Raw genomic sequence first — 22,034 nt, 5'->3', positions numbered from 1 at the left:
CTGAGTTCAAGCCTAGATTCCCTGCTTACTACTGTGTGGCCTTGGGTGAGTTGTTTAACTTCTCTGAATGTTAGTTTACCCATCTATAAAGTGGGGATGATGATAACAATGTGAAAGTGTTGATCACTCAGTCGTGTCCGACTCTTTGTGACCCCGTGGACTGTAGCCCGCCAGGCTCCTCTGTCCACGGAATTCTCCAGGCAGGAGCACTGGAGTGGGTTGCCATTCCCTTCTCTAGGGGCTCTTTCTGACCAAGGGATTGAACCCAGGTCTCCTGCATTGCGAGCAGATTCTTTACCATCCGAGCCACCAGGGAAGCTCAGATGTTAAAGATGATTAACAGTAGTACCTGAGTAGGACCATGTGATGGAATAAACAACACAAGTAAATATCTTAGCCTGATGCCCAATTCTGCTATTAAACCCCACTCCTGTTATATGCCGTGGCTCTCTGATGCTGGTGATAAAATGTCCACAGATCAGCCTCATCCTGCCCTTCTTCCAGAGGCCAGGAAAGTCTAATCTGAGATCCTCCTCTCTGTGTCCCCAGCTTCCAGCCGCACATTGAAGATTGTGTCAAGCAGATGGGTGACATCCTCAGCCAGGTGAAAGGCACAGGCAATGTGCCAGCCAGTGCCTGCAGCAGCGTGGCCCAGGATGCTGACAATGTGCTGCAACCCATCATGGACCTGCTGGATAGCAAGTGAGCCAGGCTGGGTGGCCTGGGGCCACAAGGGAGGGCTCTTGGGAGGGGCCTCAGTAACCTTGGGGCTGGCCTGGAGAGGATACTCAGGGCATGCTTGCTGGGTGGTTGAATGGTTTGGATGGGCGGGTGAGCAGAGGCATGAAGAGATGGAAAGATTCGGTTAATGGGTTAATGATTGGAAGGATCAGTGGGTCAGTATTTGTATGGATGAATGGATGGTAAAAGACATGAAGGATGGATGGGTGGATGGATGAGTTGATTAAAAGAAAAATGCTTAGAAAGCTATATAGAGAGTATATGGATAAAAGGATGGATGGATAGATGGATAAGTGGATGGATGGAGAGCTGGGTAAATATTTGGATGGATGAATAACTGTTTGGAGGAGAGGTATATAGATGTATGGGTGGGAGGATGGAAGAAAGGAAAGAAGGGAGGTAGGGAAAAGTGATGCTTGCTGGTGTTCAGTCACTAAATCATGTCCAACTCTTTGCGACCTCATGGACTGCAACACACCAGGCCTCCCTGTCCTTTACCATCTCCCGGAGTTTGCACAAATTCATGTCCATTGAGTCATTTCAATTTCACTTCTTTTTTTTTTTTTTTCAAAAAATTGATAGAGGAAGCATTAGGGTTGGGGGAAGGATGATTTGGTGGAGGGTGGCTAAATTGTTGGAAGGATCATGATGGATTGCCCTCTGTCAACCCCATACAGCCAGTCATGAACTCTGCTGTTTTCCCTCTCAAGGTTGTCCCCTTCCCTAGCATTCCCTTCTTCTCCTGAGCAGGGCCCCAGCCCCATCGTAGCCCCTTGTCTCCAACCTTCCTATTCTAGTTCATCCCCCACTCTACTCATTCAAATAGAAAAATCTGGCTCTCTCTCTTGAACACTCCACAGCTCCACCATTACCCTCATGCTAAGGCCCAGGCCTTCCTGCTGGATTTTGAGGCTCCTTCCCAGTCTCACTCCTGCTGATCTGTCCCACTATCCTTCACTCTTCCCCCTCTGCGTCACACATTGTGGCCCCATCAGACCCTCTTGCATGTCCATGGCATGCCTTCCCACCTTGCCCATGTAGTGAGGGGAAGGGGTTCCTCAGGCTAGGACCATCTGGGCCCTTTCTCAGACCTATCCCTTGCCCCCAGCCTCACTCTCTTTGCCAAAATCTGTGAGAAGACGGTGCTGAAGCGGGTGCTGAAGGAGTTATGGAAGCTGGTCATGAACACCATGGAGAAGACCATCGTCCTGCCACCCCTCACTGACCAGACGGTGAGGCCTGCAGGGGGCCAGAGGGGACACCTGGGCCACCTCCTCTGTGAGAGCCCAGAGAGCTTGATGTCAAAGGCACTGGGGGCTTAGAGGTCATCCAGGCACAAGGGCCATTTGAGGGTCCACCAGAAGGTCAGTGGGACCTTTCAGAAATCAGAGAGGTCACACATGGGTGAAAAGTCATAAAAGGTCAAAAAGGTCATTCAGGGGTCAGTTATTTAAGGGTCAGAGAGGTCAAGTAAAGAGACATCTAGGGGATATAGGGGTCATAGGAGGAACAAGTGATTTATTTAAAGGTCAGAGATTACCCAGAAAATAGATCAGCTTGGGCATCAAGGCCATCCATGAGTCACAGAGGTTATAGGGGTCAGTGGGTTCATCAGGGGGCTGTGGTGGTCAATCAAGAGGCAAGTAAAGGAGATACCCAGATTTCAAAGCTCAGAAGCCAATAGAACAGAGTTCCAGGAGGTCAACCAGAGGTTATAGAGAGCACGGAAGGTAACAGAGGTCAAGCAGAGGCCCGTGGTCATCTGGAGACCAGGACCGTGCTGCTGGGACTCTTCTGGGCACAGCCCAGGGATAGTGATCAGTCAGGCTGCTGGCTTGGGGTGGAGGGATTGTGTCATCTTCAGAGGGGTGTGGCTGGGTGTGGCTTCCCCTGGGGAGGTGTCGGGGCCTAAGGACAGTGAGGGCATGTGGTTATTGGCACAGCATAGAGCGGGAGGAAGTTTCCGGGTGGATGAGGGAGGTGTGGGAGGGGCGGCGGGGGCAACCGAGAGGCAGTGATGGTGGGGGAAGCTGGGGACCTCCAGCTGCCGCCCCGCCCCCCTCCTCCCCTGGACTGGGCTGGGCTGGGACACGGGGTCCGCCCTTTGGTGCCGTCTCCGCCTCCTCCCTGGCTTTTCCGGGAGACTCACGGTGACTTATTCCCCCCTCCCCCACCGCCCCGCCCCCATCACGGCTGACAGATGATCGTAAGTAGAGGCCCCTCTGTCCGTCTGTCTGTCCGTCCGCTCTGTGTCTGGACTCGGCCCACCGCGTGGCTGCACCCCGCCCCCAGCGCCCCCTCCTCACCTACTGGCCCCCCACCCACTGTCCCACCTTCCGCCTAGATGTGCCTGTGTCTGTCTGGGGCGGGGCATGGGGAGGGGCGGGGCCGGGAGGGAGGGAAGCCACGCCCCACCCCGCCCAATTAGAAGTACGGAGGAGGGGCCTTCCGCCTTCCAAAACCCGGGTCCACCACCTTCACATCTGTTCACATGATTTAGTTAGAATTCACCCTTACTGCCATGCTGAGACGCCACCAGGATATCTGGGTCTCTCCCTGAAGCTAAAAGGATGTTCAAAGTCAATGGAACTTCTCTGACCTCCCTTTTCCACTCTGAACTGTTAGTAACCGTACGAACTACACCCTCACCAGCCCGGTTCCCAAAGCTAGCGAATCAGGCAGACCGCACCATCACCGCTGCCCACCCGACTCCCACCACACATGCTAACACACAGGAATCCCAGACAGGCACCCAGGTGGGGACAATGTTGTGGCTCCTTGGTGTCAGGCAGACTTGGCATCAAATCTCAGCCCAGCCGTTTTCTCTGTGACCTTGGGCAGTCACTTCACCTCCCAACCTCCATTTCCTTGTCTGGGGGGCGGGGGGGAAAGAGGTTAATTGTAGCAGCTCTCTGAGTGTTGTTTTCAGAACCAAGTAGGATGATGTGTTCAAGTGCTCAACTCTGACTGAGGCAGAGCTCGCTACGTTAGAGCTAATATTATTGGTGGTGGTGGTAGTGTGTAGACACATAAAAGGGCAGAGATCAGTTAGAATCACTCTGGAATCCTCTTTTTGGGCAAGACAAGGCTCTTATAAAGTTCAAAGTTTTGTCGAAAACTTGCTCGGGCTCATCTCACTTCTTGTGGCTGCAGTCTGACTGTAACCACGCGGTCGCAGCCTATCCAACTACAGACAGTGTGTCTGTGGGTAGAGAGCTAAGGGAATATACATTTGTTGAGGATTTCCTGTATTCCAGACCTCATGGCTGTTGTTTCAGCTTACCTTCATGACACGCGTTTGAGTGAGAGAGATATTATTCCATTTTACAGATGAGGAAAGTTGAGGGTCAGAGAGGAAGAGTCACCTGGTTAAAACCACATAGTAAATATATGCCAGGATTCAAATTCAGGTCTGTCTGAACATGGAGCCCATTTACTTTCCTATTGACTCAGTAACCAAGAGCCTCATATATACAGTAAATGTAAATGGATTATATTTTGGCAGTGACTTCTCTCTCTCTCTGGCTCTGTATTTCTATTTCTCCTTCTCTCTCTCTTTCCTGCCTCTCAGGCTCTCACACCTTTTGAGTCAGTCATTAAGGCACACACATTATCCCCCAGCAACTCTGTCACCAGCCCACTGTGCAGTGAAGATGAGCTTTACTTCCTATCCCCATGAGTGTGTTTTCTCACCCTGGGTTCCCACCCCACACAGCTTGCTAGGCTGATCACCCTGTGACATTGTCTCTGCAGGGCACCCTCTTGAGAAAGCATGGCAAGGGATTAGAAAAGGTAATGAGGGCCTCGCCTGTGCTGAGGCCCAGACTCTGCTGTGGCTGCGTGTGTGTGTGTGTGTGTGTGTGTGTGTCCATTTGCATGGGCAGGGAGGCCAGCTGGGGGTTCATGGGTAGGAGGTGGGCTCCCTAACCAAGTCCCACAAAACTAGGAGTCAGAAACAAAGTGGATCCCCAGGGACACGGCTTGGAGTATGTGTGTGTGTGTGCACACAGCCCCTGTCCTCTCACAACAGTGCCCAAAGGGCTAACCCCAGTCCTGGGCTCAGCTGAAATTCTTTGGCCTCTGGAAGGGTCCAGACACGGGACTGCCCTGGACTGAGACATGTTTTGTTAATTCTAATGGGTGTTTGTTGTAAGGAGATGGGAGCTGTGGTACTACTTGAACAGTTTCCCTTGGTGTGCACTCATACAGGAGCTATCGTGCCTCTGTGCACACAAGGTGTGTCTCCACTTCATGAACAGAGGTTGTAGGGCTTCCAACTCCCCCACCCAGCCCTTTGGAGGGCATATGTGTTCAGTATGTTCAGGCACTCTGTGCATGTATGTGCATCCCGGTGGGGCTGGAGAGTGTGTGGGTTTATGTGTGTGATTGTACACACGTGGGCAAGTGTTTAGTAGTACCTGTGTGTATTTTAGCTCTTAAGTTCTTCTGCATGTGTATGTGTCTTTGTATGTTGACCCAGGTGTGTGTGTACGTAAACTTTCATACCCATGGATATGCCTGGGTGTGTGTCTGTGTTTTGTGTGAACTTGTGATACTTGTGTTAGTATGTTTCTTTTAGAGTCAGGCCTGCTGGGGTAAGGCCTTGGGAGTTGAGGAAGGAGAGACCCCAAGCTCTGTCTCTTTTCCTCCCCCTCCCCAAGGCACCCCATCTTGGGGCAGGCTGACGGTGGCATTGGGTACCTGTCCCCAGGCTGATTCTAGTCTCCTGGCAGTTCAGAGTCTGACCTTGAATCCCCACCAGGGGCTGAGGGGAGGTGCCTAGCTGGGGAGGGGGTCCAGCATTGGACCCAGAACCTGGGAGGGAGCTTGTGGGCTGTGTGATGAGGGGGGCAGGAAACCCCACTGAATATCTTCTCAGCAGCAACCCAAACTCTGACCCTCACCTGATTCTCTCCACAGGGCAGGGTGAAATTGCCAAGCCACTCAGATGTAAGACCGGCCTCTCACTGTCTGTCTGGCTCCCACCCTCACCCCTTGCCCCCCAACCCCACCCATGCCTCTTTCCACTTCTGTGATCCGTGCCGTCTGGGGGTGTACTGTGACCCTGTCTGTCGGTCTCTTCTTCCTCTGTCTGTCTGGCTTGCTCGTGAGGGGTGGCAGGGGCGGGTGGCAAGTGGGGAGGAGGGGGTGGCAGGGGAAACCGAGGCCCAGCCTGGGCTCCCGAGTAACTGTGCCTTGTGACAGCCTCGGGGAATCACAGACAAGGACTAAGAAGAGTAGCTACAGCCAGGATGATAATGCTAATACCACTAGTGGCAGGGTGACTGGATCCCACTGGCCAGCTTGGAAAAGCATCAATGTGATTCCAAATATCCCGGCTGAAAATGGCCCTCCTCCCTGCTTAGCCTTGCCCAGGACTCCCAGGCCACCCCAGGACTCTAACCTCAATGATACTCAGCCCCACCCCCCACTATCCCCTAAGCTAGTGTAGGTGCCCCTAGCGGCCAGGGGAGGAAACTGAGGCCCAGAGAGGGCTTGAGACGTGTCTCAGTTCACTCGGCATCATGATCGGGGGTGAGAGACAGGATATATAGCTTCCAGGCCAGGGCCCCGTCTCCCCTAGCACTGCCCATGACCTTGATAACCGAGTAGTAATAACTGTGAACACTGAACAAAGACATGTTTAGTCCCAGCTAAGCCACAAATGGAATAGGATTTCCTCCATTGGAGATGGGAAAACTGAGGCTCAGAGAGGTTCAATGACTTGCCCAGGACCACACAGCAGAGCTGGGATTTGAACCCAGGCCCACCTGGCCCATCGGAGCCATAACCAGGATGTCATCTTGCTGATGTCAGTTTTGGGGAGGAATGGGAGATGGGTCCAGAGGTGGGTGTTAAGGGGGAGGATTCTTTCTTTAAAAGTTCAGGTTAACATTCCCCTACCCACCCCCTCTGATTACTGGGGAAGTTTTCCCACAGAGGGAGCGGGCCCATGGTGAGTGGTAGGTTTCACCAGAGTCCGTCCTGTGGTTTCCTCAAGGCTCCATGGCCCGGGGCTGGCAAGTCCCACTCATACCCAAAAACATCAAGTTGGGCTCCCCTTCCTGCTGCCCTGTTTTCTTCTCTGTGCCATAAACCTGGGGTCATGGTGGAGGTGGGAGGATGGGTAGTGCCCCCCACAGGACTGAGATTTCTGGGGACAAGGTCACCATCTCCTCCTCAGCACTTTCTGGGGGTTCCAAACATCTGTCCCCAGGGTGCAAACTGGGAACAAGGTTGTCCAGAGCCTTTGGACAAGAACAAAGGTGGCGTCCAGGGCTAGGGTGTCAGTGGGGGCTTGGGCACTGGGCAGGAGGGCCCCACCCTTAACAGGGTTATGTCGGTTATTACCCACAGGGAACCCAGATGATCTTCAATGCAGCCAAAGAGCTGGGTCAGCTATCTAAACTCAAGGTGAGGCCAGGGGTGGGGGGTTTCCTGGGGAAGAGTTCTGAGAATAGTGGCGTGCTTTGCAGGCTCAAAGGACAGAAACCCTATTCAGAATGGCTTAAGCACAATTTATTTTCTCAGTGTATTGTAAGGTTCAGCTTCAGATACAGCTTGATCAAGAGGAAAATAATTATTCAGCAAATGTTTATTGAGCACCTATCATGTGTCAGCCACATGCTAGGCACTGAGAGCACAGTGATGAAAAGAAGGACCCACTTGTCCAACTCCTTGGAGTTTAGCGAAGATGAGACACATACATAGGCAGATCTCCAAGGAAGAGTTTGCACTGCCCACCTGGCCCCTCTGTTCATCCATCCAGGACCACATGGTACGAGAAGAAGCCAAGAGCTTGACCCCGAAGCAGTGTGCAGTTGTTGAGCTGGCCCTGGACACTATCAAGGTGAGAGGCCCCTCCCCTGCCCATCCCAGGTGGGGCAAGCAGAGGATGTGGCTAGTTGTGGACATAATCTAGGCTGCAACCCACCTTAATCCATTCCATTTATAAACACTCCCTGATCACCTTTCTTTGTCAGTTCCCAGCTGGCTGAGGGCAGACCCCTGTGGACATCCCCAGCTCTGTTGGGTCAGGACAGGGTTTTGGAAAGGATGGGAGAGTCCAGGGAGGGCTTTCTGGAAGACAGCACATGGGAGGTGGAGTTTGAGGAATAGAAATTCACAAGGCAAAACAAATAGAGCATTCTTAGGCAGGGAACCAGCCCTTCCAAGAACATGGAGACATGAAAGGGAGCTGTGGTTTCCATGAAATAAGAAGTGTGAAGACTACTCTTGTAGAAGGAAATGTTTTGTTGAAATGGAGAATTACAGCAAAATATGGTTGGCAACATATTAAGGAGGGGTGGTTAAGGAAAACCCTTTGAAAACTTAAAGAAAGACAGGGAGCCAGCCATGGCAAATGGAAAACTAGGAGTGGGGACTGGGAGGACCTTCTCACCAGCAAACAGAGAAAGTGCAAAGGCCCTGAGATGAGAGAAGACTTTGAGAAAGAAGGTTAGGAGATTGCAGATTAGAGCTGCAAAGGGCCTGGGACGGGGTGCAAGACATGGATATTATTGAGGGTGCTGGTAGCCCACCTGTGGGTTTGGGGCAGGGTAAGGGTGGGAGTAGCAGGACCTGTTTTTTTGTTTGTTTGGATTTTTTTAATTTATTTTTATTTATTTATTTGGGTGTGTTGGGTCTTTGCGGCCCGCGGGGTCTGAGATCTTCAGGGCAGCATGCGGGATCTTCAGTTACAGCAGTGAACTCTTAGTTGCAGCATGTAGGATCTAGCTCCCCTGACCAGGGATTAAAACCACACCAAGCGCAGGGTCTTGGCCACTGGACCACCAGGGAAATCCTGGGCCCTGGGTGTTCTGAAGACCCGCCCTGTCAACCCACACATCACAGAAGAGGGCAGCAGAGTAGGGGAGGGGCGTTGGGGCTGCCCAGCCCGAAAGGCAGGTCGAAGGTCCGAGCCTGACCTCTCTCTACCCTGCTCCCCACAGCAATACTTCCATGCAGGTGGCGTGGGCCTCAAGAAAACTTTCCTGGAGAAGAGCCCAGACCTGCAGTCCCTGCGCTATGCCCTGTCCCTCTACACGCAGGCCACCGACCTGCTCATCAAGACATTCGTGCAGACGCAGTCGGCCCAGGGTAAGGAGCCGCTGGTTAGCGCGAAGAAAATCCCGCCTACCCTAGGGGCAGCCCAGCCCCAAGCCCTGCGAGGCGGTCGCCTTGGACTCACCTCTGTGACGTCACGATCCCGGGAAGAATTGACAGCTCCGGGGCGCACGTGAGCTCCAGGATGTCACCGGGCCAATGAATGATCTACAGCTTGTAGGAGCGGGACCTCTGACGTCAATGGGCCAGGAGGGAATGCATCTCCTGGGAAAACCCATGACGTCAGGGGGTCAGGATGTAATTGAAATCTGTAGAGCGGGATCTCTGTCCTCAAGGACCAAGGAGTGATTGACAGCTGTTAGGGGCGGGACCTCGACTCCTTGGTTCCAGAGAGTGGTTGATAGCTTTAGGGGAGGGGCTTGTGACGGCGGAGACAGTGATTGACATCCCTGTCAGGGGCGGGATCTCTGACCTCCCGTGGCCAAGGAATGATTGGCAGTTCCGGGGGAGGGACCTCTGGAAGAATGGTTGAAAGTACCTTGGGAGGGACCTCTGTACTGTCGGGGGCTAAGGAGTGACAGCACCAGAGATGGGAGGGACGCCGACCTGGAGGGGGCGGACGGAGAGGGAGTTCTTATTTCTCAAATTCTTTCTTTCTCTTTCTTCTCTTGCCTCTGTCTCCTGTCCATCTCTGAGTTCGCACACAGCAGCTGGGGCTGGGGGGCAGGACTCCAGGGTCCTAGTTCCCCTCCCTGGGGACCCTCCTTTTCAAAATTGGCCCTAAGAGTGCAGACACGGGCGAGAAGGTTGGCCGCTAACCCAGGCTTAGTACCGGCAGTGGAAGAGGAGGCTGGGGTGAGGGGAGCTAAACCCTGCGGCCACCAGCTGCCCCCTTCCCCCCGAGTCAGCCCAGGGCTTAGGGCCCTCCCTGGGTGTCGGGGCTCTGCGCTCAGCTTCGTGCCCAGCCCACGCTGCTGCTTTTAGTGTTCCTGGTGTCCCCCCGGAGCGGGAGGCTGTCTGTCTGTCCGTCTGCAGCTGACGTTTCTCTCTCTCTTGTTTCTCCTCCCTCTCACTCGCCGCCCCCTCTCTGCGCCTACCCTGCTCCTCGCCACGCACACTCGCCCTCCATCCTCGCCTCTCTCTCGCTCGCTCGTCTTTCCCCTCCTTCCTCCCTCCCCTCCTTTCTCCACCTCCCCACTCCCTTGATTAGTCCATGGTGGAAAAGGGACTAGGTTTACCCTTAGTGAAGACATTTATCCTGAGAAGGGTACGTGCTTCCGCCGCCCGCCCGCCCGCGCCCGGTGCCCGGTGCCTGCACCCCTCCTGGCCCGGCTAGTAAAAGGCCCGTCCTTCCGCCTCCCAGGCCTGCGGGGCCTCGCCCAGGCCCGACTGGCTTCAGGGGTGCCTAGGCGGACCAGGGGGAAGGACGGCTTGCTGGTTCCACGTGGGGAAGGAGTAGCGATTCGAGTTGGAATCCGTTTCTCCCTAGGTGCTGCTCTTAACCCAGATCCCGGGTCCCCCAGACAGGCGCTTGCCCATCTCAGATTCCAGCTGTGCCACTCCGTGGGTGGGCGCCTCCCGCAACCGGCTGCCTCCTTGAGCCTCAGTTTTCTCATCTGTAAAATGAGAACAATCAAGGACCCTAATTCATAAGATTATTTTTAGCACTAGATGAATTAAATTTAGAGCAGTTCTTGACATGTACTAGCTGGCAGCAATTGTTAGTTGTATTATTATTGTTATTTTTATTTATGTCACTTTTATGAGCAAAGAAAACGAGCATTTTTCAGGCTCTAACTCTGAGCTAGCCTTTGTACCAAGCATTTCTCGGTATTCTAGAAGACATTCCTTTAGGTTGCCCCTCAGGGTGATCCGTTATTCCATAGATGAGGAAGCTGTCTCAAAGGAGATTAAGCCCCTTGCCCAAGGAACCTTCCCCTCAAGGGGGCCTGGGATTGGGGGAGTGAGGGTGGGGTTGGGGCAAGCACAGAGAGGCCTGGGAAAGACACTTCCCCTTGGAGCCAGCAAACCATGGGATGGGGGCGCCCAGCACTGCCCCCCTCCCCCTTCTTACTAGCTTTGGCCGTGATCTGACCCCTCACCCCACCCACCACTGTCCGACTCTCCCCTGGCACCTCTCAGTCTGGCCCGGATTGAGCTTGCTATGAAGCATCAGCCTGGGGTGGGGGTTGGGGGGGTGAGGCTGAGCATGTGACTGGTTGGGGGAAGTGGGGTGGGAGCCTGACATGACAAGGAAGGCAGCCTGGGGTGGGTGGCAAAGATGAGGGGGTGCACACCCCAATACTAGGGCAATGGGGGACTTCTGCCCCCTGAGCCTTGGTCACTAACTGCACAGAGCCAGGTAACCTGATCAACCTTGGACTGACCCATTCTCCTACCCCACCCCACCCCAACTTTCCCCCTGTTCCTCCTCCCATGCATGGGGTGCTCCAGGCGTGGTAAGCTTCCTGAGGGGCAGGGGAGGGGCCTGGTGGAGGTGCTGGCGGTCACAGGTCCCCAGGCCCCACAGGATGCCCTTCCCAAGAGTCACGGAGGGTTGGGGACAGAAGCTTCTAAACTGCTGCTTCAATGATCCCCATCAGAATCAATCAATCAGGATGCTTGTCATGGCTGAAATTGAAGAGTTCCCTACCTTGATTCAAGCAGACTAGAGAATTTGTGAGCCTGTAACTGAAAGCCTAAGGATTGATTTGCCATCTGGATCTAGAGTCTCCAACAATGCCGTTGGTCATTGGTCTCTGTTGAGACCTCTGTGGGATGAGCTCTCCCCTCACTGGGCCTTGGAGCAGCTTAACCAAAGACTCTTTCCTAAGAGTTACAACAAAAGTCCTGGGGCCAGTTCCTATTGGCCCAGATTGGGTCACATGACCATCCCTGAGCCAATCACTGAAGCCATGGCCAGGGACAGCTCTGATTGGGCAGCCCTGGTTCATTTAGCCATTTCTAAAGTGCGATATGGAGCTACAATGTCTGAGGTGAGGTAGGGACATGCCTCAGTGGAAACTTGAGATGGTCTGTTGGAAAAGGAATGGGAGAGAAAATAAAAAATATCTCTACAAGCTGTCACTTCAGCAGAATTGAGAATTCTGGGTCATGTCACAGAGTGTTAGAGGAGGATGAGAATGGAGGGAGGTGAGGAGAGGTAACAGTGAGGATATATCAGGAGTGACTGTAGGTCACAGAAAGGACTCTGATTATTTCAGAGTGAAATGAGAGCCTTGGAAGGGTTTTGAGCAGAGGAGGGATACAGTCTGACTTAGGATTTCTCTGGCTGGTGTACTGAAAGAAGCTGAGTGGAAAGTGTCAGGAGCCACAGTGGAGACTACTACAACAGTTTGGAGTGGCCTAGTTGGCCCTGGGACGACAACTGTTGGCCTAGCTCCGGTCACATGACCATCCCTGAGCCAATCACTGCAGCCATGGCTGGAGAATGCTCTGATTGGGCACCTGTGGTTCATTTTGCCATACCTGAAGTGTGAGATGGAGCCACATGGTTGACGGAGACTGAACCAGGATGGAGGCTGTGGAGATGGGCCAGAGTCTGGATGTATTCTGAAGGCAGACCTGGCAGTATCTTCCACCATATCAGTACTTAGCGAGGAAGTGAAAACAAAAAAGGGGCTGAGGACTGAGGTATAGGTGCCCCTACAGTTTGAAGGTCAACAGAGGAGTGGGAAATGGAAAAAGAGAGTGAGAAGGAGAGACTAACTGTAAGATGAGAACTTGAAAAGTGTAGCCTTGTTGCAGCCAAAGGGAGAAACTGAGGCACAGAAAGCCAAAGTGTCAGAGGCTGCCAAGATGGTGTGAAAGATGAAGACTGAGTCTGATGACAGGGAATGAAGAAGAGGACATTAGGCTCAGAGAAGTTAAGAGATGTGCCTGAGATCACACAACAAAGTAGTGAAAAGCTGAGGATTCCCAGCCTCCTTATGAGCACCCATCTTCCCAGCCTGCCCTCAGTGCCAACCTGTCATGGCTGATGACCTGATGCCGCCAGCATATGGTGGGTGGGAGGCAGTCCACGTCCTTTCTGGTGGGTGGGAAAGAATGAAGCTCATGCCAAGCATCCTCCCCTGCCCCGCCCAGGCTCGGGTGTGGAAGACCCTGTGGGTGAAGTCTCCGTCCACGTAGAGCTCTTCACTCATCCAGGAACTGGGGAACACAAGGTCACAGTGAAAGGTGAGTAGCCTGAGGTGGGAGGGAGAGTGCCTCAGCCAAGATGCACTAGATTCTAAGACTGAAACCAAACTCAAACAGGCTTAAGGAAGAATTTTTTTTTCATTTTAAAAAATGCCTTCATAAAACTGAAATGTTCAGAAGTATCCGCCTTCAGGCACAGCTGGATCAAGAGGTACAATGAGTGTTACAGGACTCATTCCACTTTCTCTCCCAGCTCTGCTTTCCTGTTGTGGGCTTTAATTTTCTAGTTAGAACACAGATTGGTCTGTTTTATCTAAGACCTAAAATAACAATGGCTTAAACAAGATATTATTAGATGGAATGAATCTTACTCTGGGGTAACTCCAAGAACAATCAGCCCAGAACTGATGTGGGGGCTTCACAGTGTTGGGGATCCAGGCTCCAAACATTTTTGCTGTATTTTTATCCCTAATGCGTTTTCTTCCTCTAGAGGGTCCCAAAGAACTCAGCCCCCATCAGCTTCTCAGTCTGCAGCCAGGGGAAAGAGAAAATGTAGGGCATTCTCCCTGCCTTTGGGGCATTCCCCTGCTGAAAGTTGTTTGCATCACTTCCTCTTACATCTAATTGGCGTGGTCATATTTAGCTACAGAAGCATGCTGGGAAATGTAATCTTTCAGCCAGGCTTCGAAAACCGCAGCTATGTACTGGGGAACCCTAAGCAGTCTTACCTTTTAATTCTCCCAACAGTGGTGGCTGCCAATGATCTCAAGTGGCAGACTTCTGGCATTTTCCGGCCATTCATCGAGGTCAACATCATTGGGCCCCAGCTCAGTGACAAGAAACGCAAGTTTGCGACCAAATCCAAGAACAACAGCTGGGCCCCCAAGTACAATGAGAGCTTTCAGTTGTAAGTCTGGGATGCTTTGGGGAGCATGGCTAGGGGACATGACCCTGTATGAACCTCAGGGGCCAGTAGGTGGGAGGGATGTCTGGTGCACCATGGTTTCTGGGGACAGGAACAGGAGGGATCACATCGTAAGTGGGGATGGTGGGAAAGGAGGCACCTTAGTGCAGGATAACATAGTAAAGGCTCATGCAGGGGAGAAGATGTCTGGCCAGAAGGAACATGTTGACCTGGGGCATTTCTGGGGCTAAAACTTCTGGTCCAAGAGGCGTGGGTGGTCATGATGAGGCAAGAAACTTGGGGCTGAGGGACTGAGGGGCATGGGGGTGGACCTCCTGGAGTCAGCAATGAGCTTTGTTGGTGCTATTGGGATAGGTCATCTGGAGAAGTCTGCTCTGGGGGACAAGATTGGAATGTGGCTTGGTCCAGGGCATGGGGATACATGTCAGTGGGTAGGGCTGAGATCACATCTAGATGGGGCTTCGCAACAAGCAAGAGTAATCTTGGTCAGGGGCGTCAGGGACCTAGAGGGGTGGATGATTTATAGGGAACATAAATAAGTCTGAACAAGGTATACCTGGGGTGAGGGTGAGGGTTGGCAGATCTTTGGATCATATGTGAGCCCTACTGGGGCAGGGTAACACTGGGGAGGTGTTCCTGGGGGACAGAGTGCCACAGGGTAAGGGGGCATCAGAGCTGAAGGGAGGGGCCCTGGACAGGAGCCTGGCCAATCCTATCAGAGAAGAGCTCCTGGTCAGAGGACTTTGGAGAGGTAGATCACCTAAAGCAATACCAGGGAACAAGAGCACCGCCTAGTAGGGGCAGATATCTCCTGGGGCTGGGCCCAAGTAGTTGAGGGCTAGGAATGCTGCCTGGAAAGGAGATGCAAGGGATCAGTGCCGGTGTAGCCAGAAGGAAGAGAGTTCTTGACTAGCCAGCATCAGGGCAGAACACAGCTGCAGGAACTCTGTAACCTGGAGGAGGGGGAAGAGTGCTAGACTGGGTAGTCACTCATGGTAGGACATCAGGGCAGGGTTATATGGAGAGGGCATCTTGGGGGTAAGAAGAGTAGGCTAGGGAGCGTGGGGGAGGGGCCACGTCAAGGGGAGAACTTGAGTTCAGATGGGAGCCTGGTAAAGGGTCTTCTGGGTGCCACCTCTGGGTCACGGTGGTGGACGCAGCGGTTCAGCCGGCTGTGGGTGTGGGCGCTGGTCTCATGGGGTGGGAACATGGTGCTCTTGGGGTGAGGATGTGGCTTGGCTGGGGGCTGGGAGTAGTTTCATGGGGGTGTCCTTGAGTGAGAAGTGAGAGAAGGAAAGGTGGAGAGAATGGGCAAGGATCATGCTAGGTAGAGGAGTTGTCAGCGGATGTGGCCGTGGCCCAGCATGGGGTTGTGAGGCAAGACACCTGGGGCAGGGGCAGAGCCAGGCTTATTCTCTTGGAAGACTATGAAAATCAGTTCAGTTCAGCCACCCAGTCGTGTCGGACTCTGCGACCCCATGGACTGCAGCACGCCAGGCTTCCCTGTCCATCACCAACTCCCGGAGCTTATTCAAACTCATGTCCATCGAGTTGATGCCATCCAACCATCTCATCCTCTGTCGTCCCCTTCTCCTCCTGCCTTCAATCTTTCCCAGCATCAGGGTCTTTTCCAATGAGTCAGTTCTTCGCACCAGGTTATGAAAATAGGATCGCTCAATATGGGCGTGGCCCAGCCTCGGAAAGCCCGGGTGTGGGCGTGACCCGGTGAGGGAGGCGGAGTCACCGGTGGGGTTGGTTGGCCAGGAGGGCGAGACCTGTCCTCACTCTCCGCCCTCCCGCAGCACGCTGAGCGCTGACACAGGCCCCGAGTGCTACGAGCTGCAAGTGTGCGTCAAGGACTACTGCTTCGCGCGCGAGGACCGTACCGTGGGGCTGGCCGTGCTGCAGCTGCGCGAGCTGGTCCAGCGCGGGAGCGCCGCCTGCTGGTTGCCGCTTGGCCGCCGCATCCACATGGACGACACGGGCCTCACGGTGCTGCGCATCCTGTCGCAACGCAGCAATGACGAGGTGGCCAAGGAATTCGTCAAGCTCAAGTCGGACACGCGCTCCGCCGAGGAAGGCGGTGCCGGGCCTGCCCCCTAGTGCGGTGCACGCAGGCAGGCACCATTGCGCCTGCGCAGAGCGCGCAGGGCGGGGCGGTGCCTGCGCGCTTGGACCTCCCTGAGGGCGAGTCTACGGGCTCTGAACGGAAGGCATCCTGCCTCTGCGCCTTTGATTTAGTTTCCCATTCTGGGGAAAGGTGAATGGCAGCGCCCCGCCCCCTCAGGAGGCCGTGCGACAGAGCAAGAGGAAGAAGAAGCCACATCCCCCTACTTGAGGCCACTCCGCAGCGTCTAGGGGCTTTTCGAGCTGTCAAGGGAGGAAAACCAGCCCCTATAGAGGAGGCCAGGTCCCAGAGCTGTGTTACCTGGACTCCCTGCCTCCTGCCCCCTGGAAAAGCCATAAGATGGGTCCCATCCTTTGGGGCCCGAGACCATTTTGCCAAGTATGGAACTCAGCTCCCTTGAGGGGCGGGCCTTGGGCAAGGGGCAGGGTTTCCTGGCGCGCCCCCTGGGGTGGTGTGGGGACTGGAGGGGCTAGGGTGATGGTTAGAGAGCCCCCCCACCAAGGTGGACCAGAGTCCCTTTTGATGTTTGTGCAAAAAATAAACAGGGAGGGGGGAGGATGGGATTTCAAAAGCACATGCGCTCTTGGGCGCCCAGACCCGGCCAAGGGGTCTGCTCTGGGACATCCACGCTGCCCCAGCTTCCCTACGGGGTTTTGACTCCCCCGTTCCCCACCACATATCCAGTCCTTATATCATAGAGTTCAACCCACTCATTTGACAGATGGCAAAACCAGGGCCCAGAGAGCTGCTTAAGACAATGCCGAGGGTTCCAGGACTACATCCCCTCCCCATTCTCTTTGACCTGTGTGCTCCTTTGAAGGGTGAGCTGAGATCGGATAACCCGATACAGCTCCCCATTGCTGCTAACCCCCCTCAGGGGACTGCCCCCCAATCCTTAAAGAGGTGGGGGTTCAGGGCCAAGTCCCCCAGTGCCCCCTTCCACCTCTGGCTGCCAAGCAAAACCCCTGCCTTCACTGCTTTCCATTGGGACACCAGGGTTAGATACCTGAGAACTCTTGATCTCCCACCAAAATAGAGTGAAGGTTTGGGATTCCCTGAACCCAGTCCCCTGCCCCAACCACTTCTTCCTCCCCTAGAATGCTCCAGTCAGGAAAGAATGGAAAGGGACCAGAAACTTGAGGGGTGTGTGTGTATGTGTGTGTGTGAGTGAATATACAAATTTGCTGGGGAGCTTACTCCCCCCAAATTTCATTCATTCATTTAAACACACAGGCCACAGGATACCCCAGGTGGCACCTCTAGCTGCCTGAAACTCTTCCTCCACCAGGGATTTTGGGGCAGTTTAGCCAAGTTTCTCCATTTTAGTTCACACAGGCATTTTGGGAGACATTTTGGGAAAGTTTGGCATGGCTTGTCTTTGCTCAGGATCTGCTTTTTCACATTGGACCAGTATGTGTATGCCATGGGTTTTTTCCCACCAGACTGATAAATACAGGATTGTGCTGTACTAGGGAAAAATTTAAACAGAGGGATGAGAAGAGAGTTAACTGGGCTCCTGGAGTGATGGGGGCTACCTCAGATGGGGAAGGGCTTTCTGTGGAGGTGAAAAGTGTAAAGGAACCACCCACTGGAGAGAAAAGAGTTCCAGGCAGAGGGAACTTCGGATGCAAAGGCTTGGAAGTGGGCTGACTTGAAGCATAGCCAGGTCAGGTGGCTGGAGCTGAGTCAACCAATGGGGTGGTAGGGGATGCTAATGAGGTTGGGGAGGCCTGCCGAGGTCTCAGACCAGGTGGGATCTGGTATAAAGCCCTGAGGAGTTTTGATTTTACCCTAGAGGCTTGGGAGGCCCCAGGAGATTTTAAATCTGGGAAGAGTCTGGATTTCAGGTTTTGACTCTCCCTCTGGCTACCTCATGAAGAATAGACTGATGTGGTGATGGGGGTGGGAGGGAGGACAAAATGCTTTCAGGACACTGAAATTAATTCTTGGAAAGATTTTGGAGGATATATTAAAAACTATGCCTTAGACGAGCCCCAGGGCCCCTTGGTACAGATGTCCCGATTGTGCACTGCCCAGGGGTTGAGCATCTCTAAGGAGGCCATGTGCAAACTGCGGGTTGTATATTTATGGTAATGGTTTCCCCATCTGTGAACAAGAGTTTGGATGAAGCCGCTGTTATTTCTAATTTACCTGAAAGTATTTGTGTGTCCCCTAAATTCCCTGGTGGCTCAGACTGTAAAGAATCCACCTGCAATGCAGAAGACCCGGGATCAATCCCTGGGTTGGGAAAATCCCCTGGAGAAGGGAATGGCTACCCTGTCTAGTATTCTTGCCTGGGAAATCCCATGGAGAGAGGAGCCTCATGGGCTACAGTCCATGGGGTCACAAAGAGTCGGACATGACTCAGCGTTTTGAGCGTGTGTAAATTCAGGCAGTTTCAGGTGACTGACGGTTCGGAATTAGAGATTAGGATGAAAGTTCTCATTCAGGATGGTGGGGCCGGAGGGCCCCTCTGCCCCAGGGACAACGGACAGGCTGGAGGTGTCTTGCGGGGAACTTGAAGTCTCCGTCATGAGGCCCAAGAGGGAAATTTGAACTTCAGACCATCCAAGAGGTGGAGGTGGGCTGGATGGCTGACTTGGAGATGAGGAGAGGAGCAACATCCAAAGGGGAGTTAATCTGTGATTTGGAGTAGGCTCTGAAAGACTTCTTGAATGACTGGCAGGAAAGGGCAGGGGGAGCTGAGCTTCTGCCAGAGAAAGCCAAGATGTTTCCCAAACACTTTATTGGGAGGTGCTCTGGTCTAGGGGTGTGTGAGTGAGTGAGAGTGTGTGTGTGTGTGTGTGTGTGTGTGTGTAGGGTTCCCCAGCACCGGCCCAGGCACATGGAGAGAGCCTCAGGGAGTATTTGTCAAAGGACGTTTTCTGACTCCCAGGCTAAAACTGTTCGGGAAATTTTCTCTCGCTTCTTTTCCCCAGAGAACTCATAGTCATTCCTCAAAACTCATCACAAATGCTCCCTTCTGTGGAAAACCTCTGACCCCCTCAGGACTTCCCCAGCCAGTGTCCCTCCTCTGTCTGCCCCTCCCGCAGCCTCTGTCTCTGATGCCATGGAGCTGAGGGTATCTGTGAAAGGCACTCTTTCCCCGCAAGAGGGGCTCTGAAGCCCCTCAAGAGCCCCAATTTCAGTGAGCAAAGGCTGGGCCCGGGGAGGGGGATGTCGGGGAGGGGGTTCTAATTGAATTATGTCTCAGGCAGGGAGTTCTGTGTGTGCCCACACATTCGCGTGTGTCTGTCCATACCAACCTTCCCCTCCCACACAGATCTAGGCACCCAGGAGGTGTTCCCAGCAGACTGGCTGAGCCACAGGGCAAAGAGTAAAGAGAGGACAGAGGGGACTGGAAGTGTTTGAAATCAGAACGTCCCTCTATGGGAACGACAAGGCTCAGAGAGGAGCAGAGGGCCACCCAGCACTGGACGATACCTTTGGGCTTCCACCATTTCACCTGGGGTGCCCGGGGTTCTGAGCACAAGTGGGGTCCTGGCATTGCATTGGGACCTTGCTCCATGCAGGGAACTCGCTCCAGATTTTCATGGATCAGGAGAAGGATAAAATAGGCTCGTAATGGGATCGAGGTGGGGTGGAGGTGACCTTGAGGGACATAGCCAATCCCCCCCCCAAAAGGGAGGAGACAGTAAGGACCCAAAGAAGAGAAGGGAGGGAAGGAGAGAAAAGAGGGGTGGGCAGACGGACAGAGAAAGAAGTCAGAGGATCAGATCGTGCCTGGATGGGAACAGCCAGAACTTTGAAATGAAGAGAGAGCGATTCAGAGATGGGGCTGCAGAGACAGGAGAGAAAGGGCAAAAACAGAACTAGAAGGAAGAGGAACCTCCTTGCTCTCTCCAGTCTGTCCTCAAAAGATTTACCTAAAATAAGGAGGTGCCCAGTGGCATCCCCGAATCCTGGTTCTCCGGCACTACATCCTGAAACCTCACCATGCCCCCATCAGAGATGCAAAAAAAAAAAAAAGACTTGGCCAACTAGAAATCCTTGGGACCTCTCTGGCTGGGACCTCAGAGGCCTTTCTGTCCTTCACCCCCAGCAATGTCCATCTTACAGGTGGGAACACTGAGACACAGGGGCAGAGGGGAGACAGCCCAGAGTTGCCCCAGTTCTGCTGCTCAGGCAGAGAGGGAGGGGAACTCACTGCAGAGCTGCTCTACATCACGACCCCTGCTGTCCCCTTAAACATCCTTTCCTAATAATTGTCAAGGACCAAAGTCATTTTCGCTGACACGTGTTGCTTTTCTCTTTGCCTTTTCTTTTTTTTTAAAGAGACAAATCAAGCTGACAGTGTCAAGTAAGACCCCCTCCATCTGCCCCCCGCCCCCCGCCCAGCCATAGTGACTCTTGTGCGAGGCACAGGTCCCTGGCGGACGGTCCCTAGGCATCCCTGGCTACACAGTCAGGGAAACTCAGACCCCACCTCTGGCCCTGGCCCCTTGAGACCCTGAAACCTGGCCATGCAGTCCAGGGAGGTTCTTCCTCCACACACCTTCTCTTAGCATGTGATTGCAAATGTGAACTCAAAATGCTGTTTGTCTGTTTTAATTCCATCCCATCAGTCTGGCATCTGCACAGATGTCCCCATTTCTCTGTAAATATTGGAACAAATGTTTAAAACTAACGAGAAGTGGTCATGAATGCACGGTGTTGAGATGTTTGGCACTATTCTGACTTTTTGGTCTCTGTAAAAATATTTTATTAACAGCAGACATTAAAAGAAGAAAAAGCACACAGCCTCAATGCATGGTGACCTCCTTGTCTTCCTAAATTGGCCAAAAAATCACAAAGCACCTACTGTGAGCAGCCACTGTTCAATATACTGCCTGCCTATGAACGCAAATCACTACAACTACCATGGTCCGTCCCATTTTACAGAGAAGAAAGCAGGTCCAGGGAAGGGAGATACTTTGGAAGGGATGGAGCCAGGATCTGAACCCAAGATACTGGGCAGCTGTCGCTCTTTGCTCAAACAAGTTAAGACACAAATGCCAGTTCAGTTCAGTTGTTCAGTCGTGTCCGACTCTTTGCGACCCCATGAATTGCAGCACGCCAGGCCTCCCTAGCCATCACCAACTCCCGGAGTTCACCCAGACTCACGTCCATCGAGTCAGTGATGCCATCCAGCATGTTTGGAAGGCTTTTTTTTTTTTTTTTTAATATAGCAGGTGAAAATCTCATGTTATCAACTTGGATGGGCAAAGAATGAAGCTTCATTTTTCTATATATCTGAGTTTGACTTTGTTGATCCCCCATCCCACCAGGGAGTAAAAATGGGATCTTACTCAACTCAGGGTTTCCTCGGTAAAGTCCAGAGATTCCTCTTGAGGTTTCTTCTATAGGTTTCCTCCTAAGACCTGGAATTGTTTGTACATTTGAGTGGCCAGGGTAGGGGCTGTGGGATCCACCCCTGGAAGTGAGTTTGATAAGTGCATTTGGCTGCAAGTAACAGTCAGAAAGGCTAAAAGTAAGGGACTTCCCTGTGGTCCAGCAGTTAAGACTCTGTGCTTCCACGGCAGGAGGCATGAGTTTGATCCCTGAATGGGGAACTAGCATCCCACATGCTGCATGCCCCCCCCCAAAAAGGGTAAAATATAAAAGAAAAAGTGGCTAAACCACAGGGGTAACCCATAGCTCAGTAACTCTGTCCTCAAGAGAGTCTTGCATGTGGGCAGGATTGCAAGCAGCGTCAATGACATGGTATTTTCACACAGTGGAGGAATATTATACAGCTATGAAATGGATAAGGCACACCTGTCTACGTGACCTCTGTGCAGGCAGCCTGCAGGTCCTGAGCACCCTACAAGTTCTTTTTTTAAATTATTAATGCTTTTTTAAAAGTATTTATCTGTTTGGGTAAAAGACACCTTACTTCTATTTCTGGAGACTCCACCTGGCTTTCAATTATTTTGATACATTGTCTTTTGCGCTTCTTCACTTATAACAGTTTCTTCAGCAATGTCCGTTGCTGGTACTGTTAATACTTGT

The 22,034-nt window shown here is 52.9% G+C and overlaps 1 protein-coding gene across 2 annotated transcripts in view; it reads left to right on the top strand.

Moving 5' to 3' along the window:
* UNC13A (unc-13 homolog A) overlaps positions 1–20,778 on the top strand; it is a 69,591-nt gene extending 48,813 nt beyond the window's left edge. Inside the window, exons 34-45 of one of the 2 annotated variants that reach the window (XM_040241075.1) lie at positions 550–702; positions 1,850–1,973; positions 2,942–2,947; positions 4,495–4,533; positions 5,662–5,691; positions 7,099–7,155; positions 7,511–7,591; positions 8,694–8,841; positions 10,019–10,075; positions 12,916–13,008; positions 13,717–13,876; positions 15,697–20,778. In XM_040241075.1, the coding sequence (XP_040097009.1) occupies positions 550–702; positions 1,850–1,973; positions 2,942–2,947; positions 4,495–4,533; positions 5,662–5,691; positions 7,099–7,155; positions 7,511–7,591; positions 8,694–8,841; positions 10,019–10,075; positions 12,916–13,008; positions 13,717–13,876; positions 15,697–15,997 (1,249 nt within the window). In that variant the 3' untranslated portion in view covers positions 15,998–20,778. The remainder of the gene's footprint in view (positions 1–549; positions 703–1,849; positions 1,974–2,941; positions 2,948–4,494; positions 4,534–5,661; positions 5,692–7,098; positions 7,156–7,510; positions 7,592–8,693; positions 8,842–10,018; positions 10,076–12,915; positions 13,009–13,716; positions 13,877–15,696) is intronic. The other variant, XM_040241076.1, reaches the window with a different exon arrangement.
* The last annotated feature ends 1,256 nt before the right edge of the window (positions 20,779–22,034 follow it).

The sequence above is a fragment of the Oryx dammah genome, unplaced genomic scaffold (genome assembly GCF_014754425.2).
Source record: "Oryx dammah isolate SB20612 unplaced genomic scaffold, SCBI_Odam_1.1 HiC_scaffold_5, whole genome shotgun sequence".
NCBI lineage: Eukaryota > Metazoa > Chordata > Mammalia > Artiodactyla > Bovidae > Oryx > Oryx dammah.
This window is presented reverse-complemented; position numbering and strand designations above follow the sequence as displayed.